Source organism: Brachypodium distachyon, chromosome 3 (genome assembly GCF_000005505.3).
Source record: "Brachypodium distachyon strain Bd21 chromosome 3, Brachypodium_distachyon_v3.0, whole genome shotgun sequence".
Lineage (NCBI taxonomy): Eukaryota > Viridiplantae > Streptophyta > Magnoliopsida > Poales > Poaceae > Brachypodium > Brachypodium distachyon.
The window spans coordinates 37,039,973-37,057,618 of record NC_016133.3 but is presented as its reverse complement, the minus strand read 5'-3'; the positions used below and the strand labels follow the sequence as shown (position 1 = coordinate 37,057,618).

The window sequence follows — 17,646 nt, the reverse complement described above, 5'->3', positions numbered from 1 at the left end:
AATTCTCTCGTCTGAAGCTTTGCCTATGTGCGTCAGAGGTGAACTTGAAGGGACGACAATTTTTGTAGTCATGTGTTGGTTCCCTATGTATTGCTAATTTTTTTTGGAAAAGTTATTATTTTTTGCCCGGGCATTTAGGCATGCAACATGCACAACCCTCGATCGACACTTTACAAATTTGGTTGCCAAAACTCCATGCAAAAGTGCAAAATGAAGATACACGACATACCGATAAAAATATGTGGATTACATCTACAATGAGATATAAATCTGCTAAAGCTTCTATCCACCCGTTACGCTAGACTCTCACTCAAGCATTGTCTCCATGGACCATGGTGATTGGTGAACAGGCATGCCCGTGAGCAAGTGTGCGCACCTGATGCATCTCATTCCTAGAAACCTGACCAGGAGGGATCTTATAGGACGATGAACGATGGATAGCATGAATGGGATGTATACAAGTTCTGTGCGTGAGATGGGAGTCTGGAAGTTGGCGATTGAGAGGGATATATAGAAGTACTCTACTTGCTTGTTCTTCAAACGTGCAATGGTTAAGACTCAGGGGAACTCCTGCACATGTGTAGTGCAAGTGTTCTTAGAGCAGGTAGCAATTAAGCACGGTCCTCATTTAAAGGTCCATGTTATTTCTCCAGACGGTTTGTTGTAATGCAAAAGATAAAAAATAAATGAGGAGAGAGACCTTCAAAGCTCCTTCAGATTTGGACCTAAACAGAGGCCGTGTCTGTCACCCATGGTCCAGAACCTATTCGGAACGAACCAACGAGTTCCAAGCAACTGTTTCAGAAAATAAATAAAATGTACGTACTGTACATTAATTAGTTCAGTCCCCGGGAGACTGGGTGAAAACTCAGCCCTCGTCTGTTCCAAACGGGCCAATCAATCACTGCTAGTGGATCACTAAAATGTGGTCAAAATTTGTCTTTGCACTAGCCATATGAAAATTAACATGAGAATAAATTCAAACTTGGAAATATCAATCATGTTTCATTAACTATGTAATGAAAATTGTCCTAGCATAAAAAATATTGAACTTGTCAACTTCCAACTATAAATTTTTGTCACCGTTTCAACGAAATAGAAATTTGGCTCTATCTATCAAACTTTGTGCATCATGTTATTGCTTGTTTTTTTAGAAACACGTATAAAGACAGACGTTCACAACATGCGCGTAGTGTTATTGGCTGGTTGCACATAGTACGTTTCATGTTTTCGGAAAAGTCAACCGGACTTACTATACCTTTCGTTTCTAGACCATTAGAGAATTGCTAGTTCAAAATGTTTGGCTAAAAATTTTTAGAAACTGAACTAGAGTCGGGACATCTTCCTTGCTGTCAAGAGAGATATGTAGACGTGAAATGTTTTCATCTACCTGCTTGTTATTGAAAGGTGCAATGGTTAAAACTGGGGGCAGGACTTGCACATGGGTTCCAACAGCAGAGCAGGTAGCAATTAAATGTTCTTCATATCCTTTTTCAGATGGTTTATTTAAGGAGAACAAATAGGAACTTGAAATTGTGTTAAGTGATGGACGATACATTTATACACGTTTATAGATCGGATGGTTAAGGATAAAAATTTGCAAGTTTGCGCGCACTCGAAGAGGGTTTACACTAGATACGTCCATCTATCTTACTCTCTCCGATCCTAAATTATTGTCAAAATATTATATGTATCTAGACTTTTTTAAAATAGATACATTCATATTTGGGCAAATTTGAGTCAAGAATTTAGAATCAGATGGAGTATTTAGTATTTGAATTTTGTTAAAAAAGATTAGGTATCCATTTGGGAAACAGTATCGGATCCTCCCTGACTACGTGAGCAGTAAAGTAAAAGCTGCACTGAAAGCCCGTCGAATGATAGACGGTTTCCCAACAGTGAAGACGTATTCCTAGTCGGGTTCGCCCGAAACCCGTCAACGCCTCGCCCTCTTTGCTTTGCCAATTGCCAGTCCTGATTCCTGAACTGTACGCGCTCGATCTCGCGATCTCGGCTCGCCGCCGGGGAGATTGGAGGCGATGGCGGCGGCACCGGCGGTGAGGTTCCCGGTGTTCGGCATCGCGCGGCTGCTTGGTGTGGTCGCGGCGGCGGCCATCCTCGTCTGGGCCATCCACTTCCGCGGCGGCATGGCGCTCTCCTCGGAGAAAGACAAGCTCCTCATCTTCAATGTAACTATACCCTTCCTTTCTGTCGCCAAGTCGGTTGGATTACTTCTTTACGTTGCCGTTGCTAGTGGGAAATTTCAGGATCTAGGGGTTTAGCCCCGCCCCCTTCTCCCTGATGACTACTCTGTGCCCTTTGATCGGGTTCCTTCCACAATTTTGCACGGAGCAACCCATAAGACCAACCTAGACCAGGTCTCTTCAGATTATCATGAAGAAATGGTTCTGGGCACTGCGATTCTTTGAGGCATAGTACCGATGAAGTTAGAGAATTAGGCTATTGGCTTTGATCCGTTTAATTATGGTGTAATTTTCACTAAATAAGCAAAACAAAGACTAAATTAGTGAAGGAATTACTTTTTTCATTGGGTTCATTTGAACCCAATGGCTCTATAGAAGCTCCGCCACAGTACCGTGTAAAATATTTCCTAGTGGGAAAGTAAGAAGCTGGGACTGGAAGGATGAATAATTCTTGAAATTGTAGCATCACAGCTTGATGCATTTCAAAAGATTTGGTTTGGACGTATGGTGGGAAATTTAAGCCTACAGGTGATTGTAGTGACTACTGAATACTTACTATGTGATCAAGGGCTATTTTAAGTTCCTGCGGCCTATCACCATTGCAACCTTGTGAAGTTTACAGAAAAAAGGCTTCTTCTTTCCATCATTTCTTTTCGTTTTGGATTTGGTGCTGGGGTTGTTGTACATCGGGGGGCAGAATTTTGTTTCTTTTCCTTATTCCTTTCAGTTGGGGTCAAGGATATGGGACTAGATTGTCACAAAAAAAAAGATATGGGACTAGAGCAGTAGGTTGGGTAGTGGTCACCAAGTCTTAGTTGCTAACCCTGGAAATAGAAATTAGGAAGGTAATCTTCTCCTAGGCTAGTTTTCTTTTTGTTGTTTAGAAGGTGTGAGACTAGGATTGTGAAAATAACACATGACAAAACGTGCGTCTGTGCAGAAGTTGAAAATCTGACTGGAAAATGGCAACTCTGAAACTCCACTAAAGTTTTGGTGTTAGATATTCAACTGAGAAATAAACAAGAAAAGATCCATTCAGAAAAGAACTACTTACTATTGTGTAGTACTTGATTTCTGCAGTTGTGTTTGTACATATTTGCAGTTGTGCACATATTATGTAATATGTTTATGTGCAATCAGCGTGCAAGTTTTTGATTATTTCAATCATGTCTGTGTGCTATGGCCATCAGAAAAAGGTTTGGTCCATGCCATTTGCCGCAAAACTGTTGCATGATCATGCCAATGCAGATACAGTTGCCTAACTAATATTTTTTTATCATGAGATAAACTTCTTTTGTAAGATGGAAATTAATTAGGGACATAAACTTATGTGCACCTGATGTGTCAGGGGTCATGAAATTTAGGTGGATAGTAAAGAAATGAACGATAGACTGATCGTAAGTAAATGTACAGCCAACCGTGTAAATGTTAGTACCAAGTGATGGAGTTTTGTTCAAGTGATTATGAACTATTAGTGTGCCGTATTTCACGGAAACACTTAGTCGTGCAGGTCTGGCATACTAAATCAAAGACGGTAGTTATAATTACTTTCACTAGATAGTAAGTATTATTGTTTATATCAAGCTCATCTTCTCATGATACTAATATTCATTCTCTTTTCAGGTACACCCTGTGCTGATGCTGATTGGACTGGTAGTCTTGAATGGTGAAGGTTTGTGATGTCAATTCTTGAACTAGGAATAAAACTTCATTGCTGGAATGACCTTAGTATGGTGGTATACAATAATTTAATTCACCCAAACCAACAAATAATTCCACATAAGTACTGTTCAGAAATATAAAGCAAAATTTAAAAGCAAAAATTGACCAATCATCTTCCACAGTATTCCAGAAGTTTAGCTGTCTCTGCCTGTGAAATTCGATATGAGTCCTATCTTGTTCCAGTCGAGTGGAGTTCCAAAGTACTTGCTTTCCAAATTGAAATATTAAAATTGGCCATTTCGGTTTGCAACTAATAAAACCGTGAAGTGGCACCTAGCAGAAACCACTCCAAGACCGGTTCGAGGACAGTGGCATTAGAATTGATTTGAGTTATTTAATTTGTATCAGATATGTAGCTTATAAGTTTTTGTTGTATACTTGTGTCCATATTTATAGAGATTAGCAAATTGATCAGTTATGGTGCTTCATGCAGCTCTTTTGGCTTACAAAACAGTACCAGGAACCAAGAAACTGAAGAAGTTAGTACACCTTTCGTTGCAGTTCCTTGCCATGTTTTTGAGTCTACTTGGCCTCTGGGCTGTCTGGAAGTTCCACGACGAAAAGGGAATTGATCACTTATACACACTTCATTCCTGGTTGGGACTTTCTTGCATCATCTTCTTCACCTTGCAGGTAGGCAGGGGACACCAATCTCTCACGTGTAGTTATGCTGTGTTTTTTTAATATAGAGATAAAGAGATTCATTTCAAATTATTTTCCTCCTTATCATTGAACCTCTGCAGTGGGCTAGTGGATTTTGGACCTTCTGGTACCCTGGTGGATCACGGAGCGGCAGAGCATCGCTGCTCCCCTGGCATGTCTTCTTTGGTGTATTTCTCTACGTTCTTGCCATCGCCACAAGCATTTCAGGACTTCTGGAGAAGTCAATCTTCATGCAGACTGCAAAAATGATCGGGCGCTTCTCCATGGAAGCAATGTTGATGAACTCACTGGGGATGCTGCTGGTACTACTGGGAGCTCTTGTTATTCTTGCTGTTGTTAGCCCTGGAGCTGGCAAAATCGACACATACCGAGGTTCTTCCGAGTGAGAGGAAGGGGAGCATGTGGTTCTTGAGCTGCAGATAGTCCTAAACTACAGCTTATGTGATTTAATTTAGGAATATTTATCTGTATGCTACTCTGGGGTGTGCTCTCCTTTTCTGATCTGGGTAGTTAACAATTAACTCAATTCACTGTTATCAACGATTTAACAATCCACTCTAGTCAAACTGATTGATCGAGCCGACAGAAGTTAGAGATGATTTTTTTTTCCTGTAGTTGCCATGACTGGAAGATCATTTTATTTTATCCATGGAATATGAGATATAACTACCAGTAACAGTTGTTTATCAATTTATCTTCTCCCATCTAAATAGATGAGTCATTTCTGTACGATTCCTGCAATTCCAAATTTTAAATCAATCCAAGTGGCTGTTCCATAGCCGGTGTATCAGAATATCTAGTGTTCCCGTGTAAACTGAAGAGCCATATACAGAGTCATTTCTGTATGATCCCTGCAATTTCAAAATTCAAATCAATCCTAGACAATCAAAATATTTAGTGCCCCCATAGCTTGTGGCCCTACCATGCTCCCAAGCCCTGGGATGGGAGCACATCTAAAAAGTTTTTTAAAATTTCTGTATTTTACTGTATGTACCGACACTCTATTAAAAATGTTACAAAATTTCAAATGCAAGAATTCAACACACAAGTTGAGAAACAAAAAAAAAAGAAATTCTGAGATGAAGAGCAGCAAAAGGTACTAGATGGTACTACTCCCTTTGATCCTAAATTGTTCTCCTTGTTCTGGTTCACTTTTGCACTAAAACAACAAGAATTTAGGATCAGAGTTTGTATTCACTAACATTTCTCTTTTTATATTTCTCAATGTGTAGATCGAATTTGAACCTGATATTTTTTCTTGATACATATCTCTCTATTGTGTAAATGCATTCATAATTTTTTGGTCGTTCTACTAAGTCGGGTGCTACCATGAAAGTTCAGAAGTTTCCAATCGTTAAATATAGGTGCTGCCAACCAACTGCCATCCGTTTGCATCCTAAGTTCCAACTTTATTGTAATGCGGATTTATCTCAGTAGCTTGTCTGAAGAACAGACAACCACAAGTAACCAAGACATACCATACGCATCAGCAACAAGCTAATTATGGCATTAAGTTAAGCACCAGGATTCCACCTATTAGAACCTCCAGTTACATCACAGAAATCTGGAGTCCCTGACAGGGGGCAAAACTATATCATAGAAACCTGCAGGCTAGATGGCTAATTTTACAAACGTCATTCCAACAAGGATGCTACTGAAGATCCACGAAGCTACATCACAGAAACTAATCACGGAATCTAGAGTCCCACTGATAATCCACAATCATCACCACATTGTCAGAAATCTCTTCACTTCCACCACCATTGATGACGAGGCCTCATGTAAACCTGCCGATCGAGTAAGAGGCTCAATTAGTTCAGTTTAACACTGCACAACAGCACATTCTAAAAGATGGAATAGCAAAGATTTCTAGAAGGACAAGGAATTACTCAACCAGATTTGCGCCTAAGTGGTCCAAGTACATTTCAATAATATTTCAGCTGGTCTTGGACAAGGTCATGACCATTTCAAATGAACGGAAATAATCCGAATAATTCCCTAATCAACAGCACATATTACTGGCGTATACAAAATTATCTCATCTAGTTTTAATCAAGACGGCGAGCCTTTAAAATGAATTGAAATGCTCGGGATGTGTTTCAAGAAGGTGGTGGGGGGGGGGGGGGGGGGGCACCGCATTGGAATTCCATCCAAGAAGAAAACTATTATTGCATAGAGTGCAAAAGGGTGACCTTGCATATTTGCTATAGCTATAAACAGTACGCCCATGACATTATAAGAACTTCAGCAAATATTTAAAATTATGTCTGTGTATTCACAGGCATAAGACCCTCTGAAGAGTCGCATCTATAACTATAACTCTTAAAGCACTTTAAACTGTTTGACATTTTTTTTTGAGGGAATTCGGACTTCATTACTGAAACGAGTTCGAGTTACAATCTGACCGCAAAGTGTCGGACAGGAAACCAGGTATTATATCAAAGCAACGAGGAGAATCTATGCTAAGAGCTTCTCTTGCGCAGACATGTGCCGCTGAATTTGCTTCGCGCCCAATATAGAGAAGCTTGAAAACCTGGAAAGATCGGCTAATCATCTTCAGATCATCCAGAATATGAATACCATCCAACCTCAGCCGTCGAGGATCATGCCAGAGGTCAACGAGATTTGAGCAATCCGTCTGCAAGATGACATTTTGAAGGCCCCTATGCGCTGCCTCCTCCAGACCATCTCTGCAAGCAAGAAGCTCACTCATGAAGGGGTCATTGATGCCCCTATGCAAGGTACAGCCAGCGGCGACAAACTGTCCTTGGCTTCCTCGGATAACAAAGCCAGAACCTGCACGCCGACTCACCAGATCAAGAGACCCATCGGTGTTCACAACAAAAGAGCCATCCGGCGCGAGCGCCAGACATGCTTCACAGCAGGAGCCTTCTGCTTTGACGCTGGCAGCTCCAGGGCAGAAACAAGTTCACCAACAAGTTCCAGTGACCGCTTCGGTTGGAACTTCTCCTTCCCATGCAGACAATTGTTACGGCTACTCCAGATACACCACATGACGGTGATCGCTACTGCAGCATCTTCTTTGGACAGGAGATCACGCTGGAGGATGTCACCTGCCCAAGAAGCTGGGTGCAACCTTGGTAATTTGATTCCACGTTGAAGAACCGCCTCTGCCCAGAAGAGCTTCGCATGCTCACACTCGATCAAGGCATGTAAGATCGTCTCATCCGAGTGCTTGCATAATTTACAAACTCCACAATCCATGACATGTCAACTTGTCAAAGTTGCAAAACATGGCATAATATCCTTCAGGATGCGCCACCAGTCAACCCGATCTTGAATCAGCATCCGATAGGCTGACCGTACAGAGTAAAGGCCAGTTCTTTCTTCTGCCCACGACCAGATATCGTCGCCCCCGCTTCGAGGCAACTTAATACTGAGAATGGCATCAGCATCAGCAGGGAAAAATGTCTCCCTTATTAACTCTTCCTTCCAATCACAAGAATTCACATCGATCAGATCGGCAACCAACACAGCATTCGACTCGATTAGAGTACCTAGCGGCTGACGAGTAGGACTCCCAGCAAGCCACTGATCGGTCCAGATAGAAGTGGATTGTCCATTACCCACTCGCCAGATTAATCCTTTCTTAATCACATCACGGCCACATAAGATTGCCTTCCACGTCCGGGAGGCACTGCGAGGACACGTCGCGGAGAGAATATATCACCATCAGGGAAATATCTCCCTTTTAACACTCTTGCACATAAGCTAGAAGGGTTTTCCAAAAGACGCCAAGCTTGCTTTCCTAACATAGCATCATTAAACTCTTGAAAGTCTCGAAAGCCAGGCCCGCCTCGATTCTTTGGGATAGCCAACTTATCCCAAGCTTTCCAGTGCATACCTCTTTTGTCAAGTGATCCACTCCACCAGTATCTGGACATAACAGCCGTAACTTTGGAGCATAAGCCTTTAGTGAGCTTGAAGCAGCTCATAGAATAGGCCGGCAGAGCTTGAACCACTGATTTAAGGAGCACCTCTTTACCTGCATATGAGAGTTTTTTCTCACACCATCCCTGGACGCGAGATCTTGCTCGCTCCACAATATGATCAAACTGTCTATCTGTGAGTCGCCCCAACGCCATCGGCAAACCCAGATATTTCGCAGATAGAGCTTCCCTGCTAATCTGCAGCACACAACGTATCATAGTCCTCACCAGCGGCATGCAGTTTGGACTAAAATAAACTGAACTTTTTTGCTTGTTGACACACTGGCCAGAGCCTCTGCTACTGTTTAACATTTGAGAAGGCATGTTCGATGCAGCAAGGCTTAATTTATCAGGTCTAGCTTGCACCACCATCTTTGTTCGCGCAAAAACAGAGCATTCTTTTATCTGGTCCGTTGCGCGTGTGCCTCCTCCTGGCTGGCTTCAGTTACTGCGCTTGGCTAAATCAACTCACCAGATTGCTACTATGGAGTTTTTAACCTCAACTCATAATCTTCCTCCATTATTGCTCACAGAGCACTTGAAGCATGCCATAGATGGCGTACGAAGGCGAGGTAGGTAGCTGCAGGGACGGAGCGGGGGGAGGGGGGTAAAGCAGGGGCATCACTGCCTCCGACCTTTTTTTTTACACTTGACAGCGACTAGTTAGATGCACGATTAAGTACACAGATACTTTTCTCGCAAAAAAAGAAGAAGTAAACAGATACAGTACTTAGTTTCGCCCTCCCCAACCAGGCTGTCCCCAACTGAACCCCAATACACTCTTTAGCAGCCCAACAGCCCAGCAGGGGAAGACAATGGGACGTGCCAGGTGCTACCAGTATTTCCGATCGCTGAGATTGAAACATCGATTCATATCCATCGTTCTGCATGTGCTCGTCTTGTCTGTTCGACTCTGACGCCCAGCCGCCACCGGCCGGCCTAGGGCAATTTTCCTTGCTGCCTCCAAGGACGGATCAAGACGACGAGACCAGTTTAGTTCATAGAGACATAGACCTGACTCTATTTGCTACGCTATATGTATTGGATATCGAAACTATATGTCTTCTATGGAGTACATTTTTGTGGCTTTGATTTTTCTCACCCCAATCGTGCCAAATTTCTGGCTCCATGCCAGCAGCATACTGCCATCACATCACGGTACTCGCATGGTGGCGCCTGCCAATGCTGCCGCCTGCCTGTCACCATCCATTTGCTTCAATAGTGCATGGTCCCGACAGTGGTGTGTGTGTGTGTGTGCGCGCGTGTGTGTGAGTCATCAGGGGTGGACTGAAAAAGGAAAGAGGGAGAGAATGTCGGGTTGGGGTATTAAGTGTGAAGAGTCTTTTAGTGAAGCCGTAGGTCTAGACTAGAGTAGAAAGGTGTGGCACTGGGTCATATCAACGAGAGACAAAAGCCAAATTGTATTTTCATGTTATATTTCCATTTCTTGATTTTGGAAAGAAAACATAGGAGTTCCACAGGATAATTTTTTTGCATGGAAGGTGAAGTCCGTAGCGACGCATGGGACATTTGGCTATGTATTCCCATATATGAAAGATACAAGACATGACACATAAAATGTTATGAACACAAGATATCATATTTTTCAAATCACACCAAAGTGGCAACTTTTCTATTAACGCACGAAAAAAATATTAAACCATTCTCCATGCAAAGATATTAGCTCTTTGAGCCTTAATCAATGTGATCCATCTGTGCGAAGTGAGTTGCGTTGATGGGAATGGTGGCCGACATGGACTCACAATCTGTTAGCTATAAACAACAATAACAACAATAACTAAGCCTTTTGTCCCAAACAAGTTGGGGTAGGCTAGATATGAAACCCAAACAGAAATTTGTGGAGAATAGAAGTAAACACACAAACAAAGAAATAATCAAGGTTCCGGTACATGGATTGCGGATATGACAATCTGGTAGCTATAGTTATAGTTAAACCAAAACGATGGTATTAATTTTATTTTGCCAACTGGTAGCTATGGGAATAGATAGTTCATAATTCATTGCTTGAGACCACATGAATAAAAAAAAGGTATCTCCAAGAACCGGCTTAAAACTCTGTAACCCGAAGTACTTTAGAACACTGACCTATGGTAAAAAAACTCAATATCATTTTAAACATAGCATAAACTGAAAAAAAACTTGCCTCATGTCGCAAGGGGTGAGATTCTGTTTGTCAACCCTTCCATCTGTAGCCTATGGTCATGTAGTTATGTTCTTCTTGCGCTTCTTCGAACCAGGTACAGCTTGGGCAGATGGACCAGCTTTTGGAATGGTGTTGGCTCCTTGATCAACGGTTGGATACGCAGATCCAACAGCGGGCACAAATTTAATAGGACAAAAAGGAGATATAGCGTTTCTTGGAGCATTGCAGTTTTCCTGGCTTACATCTCCTCTTTCTTTGTTGTACCCAGAAGCTGTGATCGCAGTGATAAGGTTTTCCTTCGATTTAATAATTTGCATCATACAAGTGTTTTTTGTAGCTGCAACATCGTAGTGAATCATTAGTCATACTCCTAATCCTACAAATTCCCAATACAAGTTAAAAAAAGGTTTTGGAGCCTTCTTTTTAACCATGAGTATTGAAACAAAAGTTACCTAAAATAGATTTGACTGCAGCACGAGCTGCCTTCTGCTCTGCATCCTTCTTACTGACTGCAGCTTCACCAGTATATGTCTTCCCATCAAACACCACAGATGAAACAAACAGGGATATGGGCGATACTCCTTGTGGACGATCTACAGAGTATTTGGGCTGAGTGGCTTTTGTCTTAACAGCAAATTCATTGAGAATTGATTTGCAGAACAGCACATCCTGAACAGAAGAAAAGGGAACATGAAAGTTATACAGAAATCAATTCCTTCATTTCAGGCATGATTATTAAAAGGTAACTTCAAATCATGATAGATGATACTGTACGAGACCTATGATCCTGAACATGAAAGCTGGACAGAAATCTTAAACATCCACATGCAACACTAAAATAGTACTATTAGCTGATCAACACTAGAATCTGAAAATTAAAGACAAGGAGATCCTCTCTTCTTGAATTGAGACATATCGAATAGCAGTTAATGCTCAACACCAAACAGAGATGGAAAACCAGAATGAGAACAAAAATATAATCTTACAAGAATACAGTATGGTATAGATGAATCAGAAGAAATATGCACAACTTTTTGCCAAAAAAAACAATAAAGAAAAGTATAAACTAAGTTGAATTTTTTCAGATGAGTTAACTATCTGCACTTGCAAGATAAGCACATTCTGAATCCTAAAACTATAAATGTTGGCATTTCCAAAATCCGAACATCTGGTTCTGGGAAAGACCTTGCTTTTCATGTTTTGTTTGGATGTAGATATTGAACCAACAAATTGAATTGGGGTTCCAATACCAAATCTGAGGGGAATTCGAATTGAGCTTTGAATTCAATACTACTGTTTGGCTGCCCATGGAATTGATACTTGGAATCAAAGAGAAGAGGCAATTCCAATCCCTGTTTGGATGTATGTTCGACTTGGAATCAAAGAGAAAATGTAAATCAAGAAAAAATATCAACATCAAGAAACAGATACACAGAACACCTAGCAGAACAGATTACATCAATCAAGTTATAGGACGACAAGTTATGAACTTAACCATGCTCCATGCATCAATCAATTACACAAGGAGAAGGGCCTTGAACCGTGCATAAGTTAGGAACTTGAACATGAACCACTAGCATAACAGGTTACAGAAGGAGAGACTGGGAAGAGCAACATCCATGGCCGCGGTGGTTCAGAGCATGTTGCAGGGCATCAACGAGATGGGCGTCGACTACGTCCTCCTCCTCCCTCCCTCTTTCCTAGATCTGAGATTAATTCGTCTCTAATTCTTCTCCCGTGGATGTGCGTGCGTGGGAGGGGCGGGGAGCTTGGTCCAGCTCGACCCGGTGGCTGGAGGAGCACGGGCGACGATGGCCCGAGAAGGGCGGGTGACGATGACTTTCACGCTGGGGTCGAGCTTGGCGTCGACCGCCACACCTGACAGGGAGGGCCGGAGGGGACACGGCAGGTCGGGCGGATGGGGGAGAGTTGGCTGGAGAGAGCTCTTGCCTGCGCCGTGCGCAGCTTGCTGCCGTCGACCGCCTCGCGCACTATGGTCATATCACTCGCCCCTCTGCATTACGGGAAGGAGAGGTTTGGGGAAGAAAACTTTTCGGGAGAGAGAGGACGCGGGATGAATTTGGGGCAATACAGAGCTCAGGGGGTCGGAATTGCGGGATGAGTGGGCGAAGTGTGCAGGAGACGGTTCGGAATTCGGTCCTGATTCCAGCGATCAATTCCAGTCACATCCAAACACGGAATTGGGGATATCCAATCCCAATTCTCAATTCCTTGCTCCAATATCTACATCCAAACGGGGTTTCAGAGATATCCTGTGCCCTGTACCCCTGGTGGTGCTTGCAGACCAGCAGGCCAGCGCTTGGGTGCCATGTTCGAAAAGCTAGCAGAAGTATAGATGGGGCAGGAGGTAGATTTTTTTTTTGTTTATTTGATTGTTCCCTAGTGCAAAGTGAAGACCACCCCTCCCTAATTCCTTATATAGGATAATAGGAGGCCAAACTAGAGTTTGAGACTCAATCTATTAGGATATGGATCCTAATTTAATTCGCATCCATCAGGGAACCAGTTCAGCCCTAACACTGCATCTATAGGGAATTGCACACATGACAGTTTCATGTGGCAAGGTCATTAATACCATGACTGAAAAATATAACACAACCAGGCAAACGTGGAAAACGGTAAACAACGCCAACTTGTGTTAATGATGTTTATTGTAAGGTAAACCACAAAAGAGAAAAATGATGAGGTCACCTGATTGAGGATATGTTGAAGTGCAATTCACTGAACGTATTTAAACATGATAAGAAGATGATAAACAGCGACAAGAAGGAACAGAACCAAAATAAAAATAAAAATACCTGATCAATCAGCCCAAGAATATCTGTAACATCAGCATCAGCGTCCATTATCTTCGCCACCAAGATCTCATAGGCTACTCTGGCAGCATCCTGCTCTGCATCCTTGATGCGACCATGAGTACGAGCTGATGAAAACTGGTCACCCCACACCTCAACAGTGCTTCTGAACTCAGGTTGATGATGGTCGCCTTTCTTCTCAGTAAGGTAAACTGGCAACTTCTGATGTGCCCGTTGAGCCAACTCTTGCAAGCGGTTTTTATAATTGCATTTGTCTGCATAATTGATCTCAAGAATAAGTACAATAGAGCATATTCTATCATAAGAGAGTGGGCATTCCAGAATAATTTATAAATAAAATGCAGAGAATGTATACATAGTAAACCGCATATTAATTCTTGGTACTTTCTTTAGCAATACTCTTGCACGATATTGTGGTCTTCAGGTGTTGGCTCAAGAAACTTGAAATAAACATCATTTGGCTAGAAAATGTTACAATGCAACCATGGTAACAAGAAAGCAGCAATGAGTTCGGTTGTGCATGCAATGATGCAAAGGTTAACGAACTAACGGCCTGTGACTCTATGCTAAGAGTCCCCCATGTAATCCAGTGCTGACCCTCTTATCCAGTTTAATCTGACACACTTAACACAGGAAGAGCTACGTTAAACTGCCGCATTTAGCATGCCATCTGGTAGTTGTACCAACACAGTGGCACTTGTGCTACCAATTTATTTAGCCCAGCTAACATTGCAATAGCAGGTGCTACAGAGAACAACATTCGACACAGCAATGAGAAGGTAAATAACCTCTTGGTACTAAGAAATAAGTGTTTATTTACTAAAACCAAGAGAATACACACATTGCACCTCTTGTACATCATGATGCAACAATTTGGACACAACTGCAAGCGAAAATTACGCAATTCTTACTGATCCCTACGTGAGCATCCAATCCTTGTATCGTACAATGTGCTACAATAGAAGGAAACTGTAAAGACAGCCAAGCCGGATTAACTAAACATCTGACGAACTGCAAACAAACAGAGTAAGTGCTTGTTTGGATGAGGATTATGTTTTGTGGGAGTAAAACTCTCAGAAAAAGAATACCCTACATTTAAACAGGTCCTAAGAAAGTGGAATAGAAACAAGCCCTAAGAATACACTCCATCCAAACCGACTAAGCTGGTTGAGCACAGGGCATGCTCGAAATGTTCGAGCAATCGGAAGCTACCATGAGTCCATGACGGCCAGTGATCTAATGGAACAGTACAACAGGAGATCCTACGGATCCACGAGAATACGCGAGAAACAACGAAAATATCCGGCAATCGGACAGCAAAACCAAGAACGATGTACGGCAGGGCGGAGACAGGCACCGGGCTGCCCGGGACACGGCCTGGGGAGGATTTGGCCAGGGACTTGCTCGGTAATTTCAATGATTTGAAGCAATAACCTGGGTTTAACGGAACCCTGGCTCCGCCCCAATTGCAGCGATAAAGAAAATTAACAGCGCGAGTACGAAAGGAACAGGAAAGAGGGCGCCCACCGACGAGCAGAGGAACCGGCGCCGGGAGCACGGCTGCTGGAGGGGAGGCTGGAGGGGCGTCGGCGGCCGTGGCCATGTCGGTCGGTCTCGGACGGTGCGGAGGGCTGGAGGCGGAACCGCGGAGTGGTAGGGAGACGGTGGAAAAAATTATTTTCCTCGCAGACCCTTTTTTAATGCGTGTTTGCCATTTGGTATAGGCACGCCGCACGCCCGAAATCGTGACCGTCCGGCTACTGCTGGCCATCGGGCCGGCCCGGCACGGCATGGCACGGACCGATTCGGCCCGAAACCGTTTCGAGTTGTGCTGGGCTGGCCCACGTGTCTGGATGCCAAAAAGGAGACCCGAAGGCATACGAGCCCTGTTTCGGCCTGTAGTCTTTTTCTTTAATTAAAAAACATTGGGCTTGTACAGCCCGGGAAGAAAAGGAAAAAAGAGGGAATGTGAGACGTGGGCTTGTTCGGGCTGTTTTTTTTAACTAGAAAAGGCATGGAAAGGGTGTAGCCAGGGAAGAAAGGAAAAAAAAAAGATAAACTAGAGAAGATGGACATGGCTGGTTGGCCGGAATGGGCGGGCTGCTGGTCCCATCATTTTCCGTGGAAACAAGTCCATATTTCGAATGCCACACAGGCGCCTCGGTACCCTTCATCTGGTCAGTCCGATTCGAAATGATGGGCTGTCCTTTTATGCTTGCAACGTAGTGAAAAACAGTCCCAAAATGAGTATTCTCGGCCTATTGGCCCAGGTTGTTGTACTGCGACATTGTCTATACTGTACCAAGTGGATGGCCCAGGTGGACCGTGGCTGCTGCGATTTTTGAATTGGCCTGAGTTGCTCCTGTACCGGTGGGACCCTGGAACATGTCAGATGACATACGTAGTAAGGGCCTGTTTGGATGACGTCCCGAAGGAATCATGCCTGGCCGAAGGTGTCCCTGAGAGCATCCACAAGATTGTTTGGTTGGTGCCTGTGAGAAAAGATTCTAGCCTGACCTGGCCATATACATAGTGTGATTAGTCTGCCAGCATGCATCAGGTTTCCGATTTTCCACACCTGAGCATGCTGCAGCTGGTGCCTGGCACTAATCACAAACCTAGCAATCTCTGAGGGTTTTTTATTGCATCTTTAATTGTTAACCACATTTGCCACATGGAGTATTTTTAAAGTGAAAACAATATGGACATGAGCAATCATTATACTGCTAGAGACACCATCAGCTCAAGCATGAACTAAACACCTCTCAACAAGGCTAGCCTGACCAGTGACAAAACTTTAACATAAAAGGTTCCATTCAGCCACGTCTTTTTTTCACATGGTAATCAAGCCTCCAACCAAACAGGCCCTTCCTGTTCAACCATCCCTTTCCATCATCCCTTCCCACGGCCCACCCGATCCACAACAACTACACCCCATCTATCCCGATCCCGTCACGCAGCAGGGCACCTCGTCGATGCTGCCCCTCCGGCAGCGTGATCCTGCCGCCGACGACCCTGGGTTCCCGCCACAGCCTCTCCATGTATCCGCCGACGACAGCCCTGGGTTCCCGCCGACGACCCTGTTGCCGCAGCATCGTCTGGACTTGAGCGATGTGGTGAATCTCGGCCTCACCGCGCAGCCGTCGGGTGAAGCTCGGGGCAACAACTACCATGGCCACCAATAAAATGAAACAACTTATTGAAAAACTAGTTCATTTGTTTGAACTAAGGAGGGTCATCAATGGGTACCTGAGGGTCACCATGTTGCACCTCTAGATCCACATCGCCGATGATGTAGACGTCATCATGGCCGCCACACCCGTCGCCGCCACCGGCTTGAGCATGCCGATGCCGAAGTCGACGAGCCATGGCTGTCACTGTCGTCTGCCACTCCGTCGCGCCCCATCCGCTGCGGCTAGCGCCCCCTCCTCCTCTGGCTACTGCTGCTGCTGCGGTGGCGGCATCATACGACGGCGATGCGACGGAGCGCTCGAGGACAGGGATGACAACTTGGAGGCTCACGACGAGATTCAGGTTGTTCAGCGCGCCTCGTCTGTCTCCAGGGAATTCCTCGCCCCAAAAATTATGGGGAAACTCCTCGCCGGCTTGGCGTGGGACGCGGGCGGGGGACAGGCAGCGACGAGATCTCCCGATGTGGAGCATCCCTCCTCCAGGGCCTTGGTCTCGGTGGCAGTGTTGTACTCGTCGGGGCCGCATACCATTGAGCGCCAGCGGCGTCGAGGCGCGCGCTGTCGCCTGTGCCGTCGTTGAGATGACAACATCATGCCCGCACCGCATGCTCCAGACTTTCGCCATGCCCGCATGCTCCTAATGCTCCAGATTCTTTCTTATTTTTTGTGGGTACAATGCTCCAGATTTCTTCATGGAGGATGTGCATCTTTCGCCATGTCCAAATCTTTTGAGACATGTTTCATTCCTTCTGTTCCAGAGATCTGATTTTTCTAATTATCGTCTAACTGAATGGATTGCGCATGCAAACCATTTTGAATTCCATTGCTCACGAATTTTTTATGGAACATGGACTAACCCGTTTGTTTCTTCGATTGTTTAGCCGACCAGGAATTCGGAATCACAAACTAGCCAGT

General features: G+C 44.1%; 2 protein-coding genes across 2 annotated transcripts; one reads left to right on the top strand and one right to left on the bottom strand.

Moving 5' to 3' along the window:
- Positions 1 to 1,956: 1,956 nt before the first annotated feature.
- Positions 1,957 to 5,279, top strand: LOC100824001 (probable transmembrane ascorbate ferrireductase 2). The gene is made up of 4 exons (XM_003574376.4): positions 1,957 to 2,189; positions 3,828 to 3,876; positions 4,360 to 4,559; positions 4,670 to 5,279. Exons 1-4 carry the CDS (start codon positions 2,040 to 2,042, stop codon positions 4,973 to 4,975), a joined length of 705 nt encoding a protein of 234 aa, XP_003574424.1. The 5' UTR covers positions 1,957 to 2,039; the 3' UTR covers positions 4,976 to 5,279.
- Positions 5,280 to 5,977: 698 nt separating this feature from the next.
- Positions 5,978 to 15,230, bottom strand: LOC100834719 (double-stranded RNA-binding protein 4). The gene is made up of 5 exons (XM_003572106.3): positions 15,068 to 15,230; positions 13,523 to 13,794; positions 11,156 to 11,372; positions 10,704 to 11,040; positions 5,978 to 6,376 (listed from the first exon to the last, which is right to left on the bottom strand). The coding sequence occupies exons 1-4, from the start codon at positions 15,141 to 15,143 to the stop codon at positions 10,760 to 10,762; spliced, it is 846 nt and encodes a 281-aa protein (XP_003572154.1). The 5' UTR covers positions 15,144 to 15,230; the 3' UTR covers positions 5,978 to 6,376; positions 10,704 to 10,759.
- Between the last annotated feature and the right edge of the window lie 2,416 nt (positions 15,231 to 17,646).

Excerpts from the sequence above, each read along its gene's own strand:
- LOC100834719 (XM_003572106.3), bottom strand. The coding sequence starts at position 15,143 with ATGGCCACGGCCGCCGACGCCCCTCCAGCCTCCCCTCCAGCAGCCGTG. Across the intron at positions 11,373-13,522 it reads TTCTTGGGCTGATTGATCAG|GATGTGCTGTTCTGCAAATC; the intron begins GTATTTTTATTT and ends TCTTCTGTTCAG. Across the intron at positions 11,041-11,155 it reads TGCAGTCAAATCTATTTTAG|CTACAAAAAACACTTGTATG; the intron begins GTAACTTTTGTT and ends ACGATGTTGCAG.
- LOC100824001 (XM_003574376.4), top strand. The coding sequence starts at position 2,040 with ATGGCGGCGGCACCGGCGGTGAGGTTCCCGGTGTTCGGCATCGCGCGG. Across the intron at positions 3,877-4,359 it reads GGTAGTCTTGAATGGTGAAG|CTCTTTTGGCTTACAAAACA; the intron begins GTTTGTGATGTC and ends TGCTTCATGCAG. Across the intron at positions 4,560-4,669 it reads TCATCTTCTTCACCTTGCAG|TGGGCTAGTGGATTTTGGAC; the intron begins GTAGGCAGGGGA and ends GAACCTCTGCAG.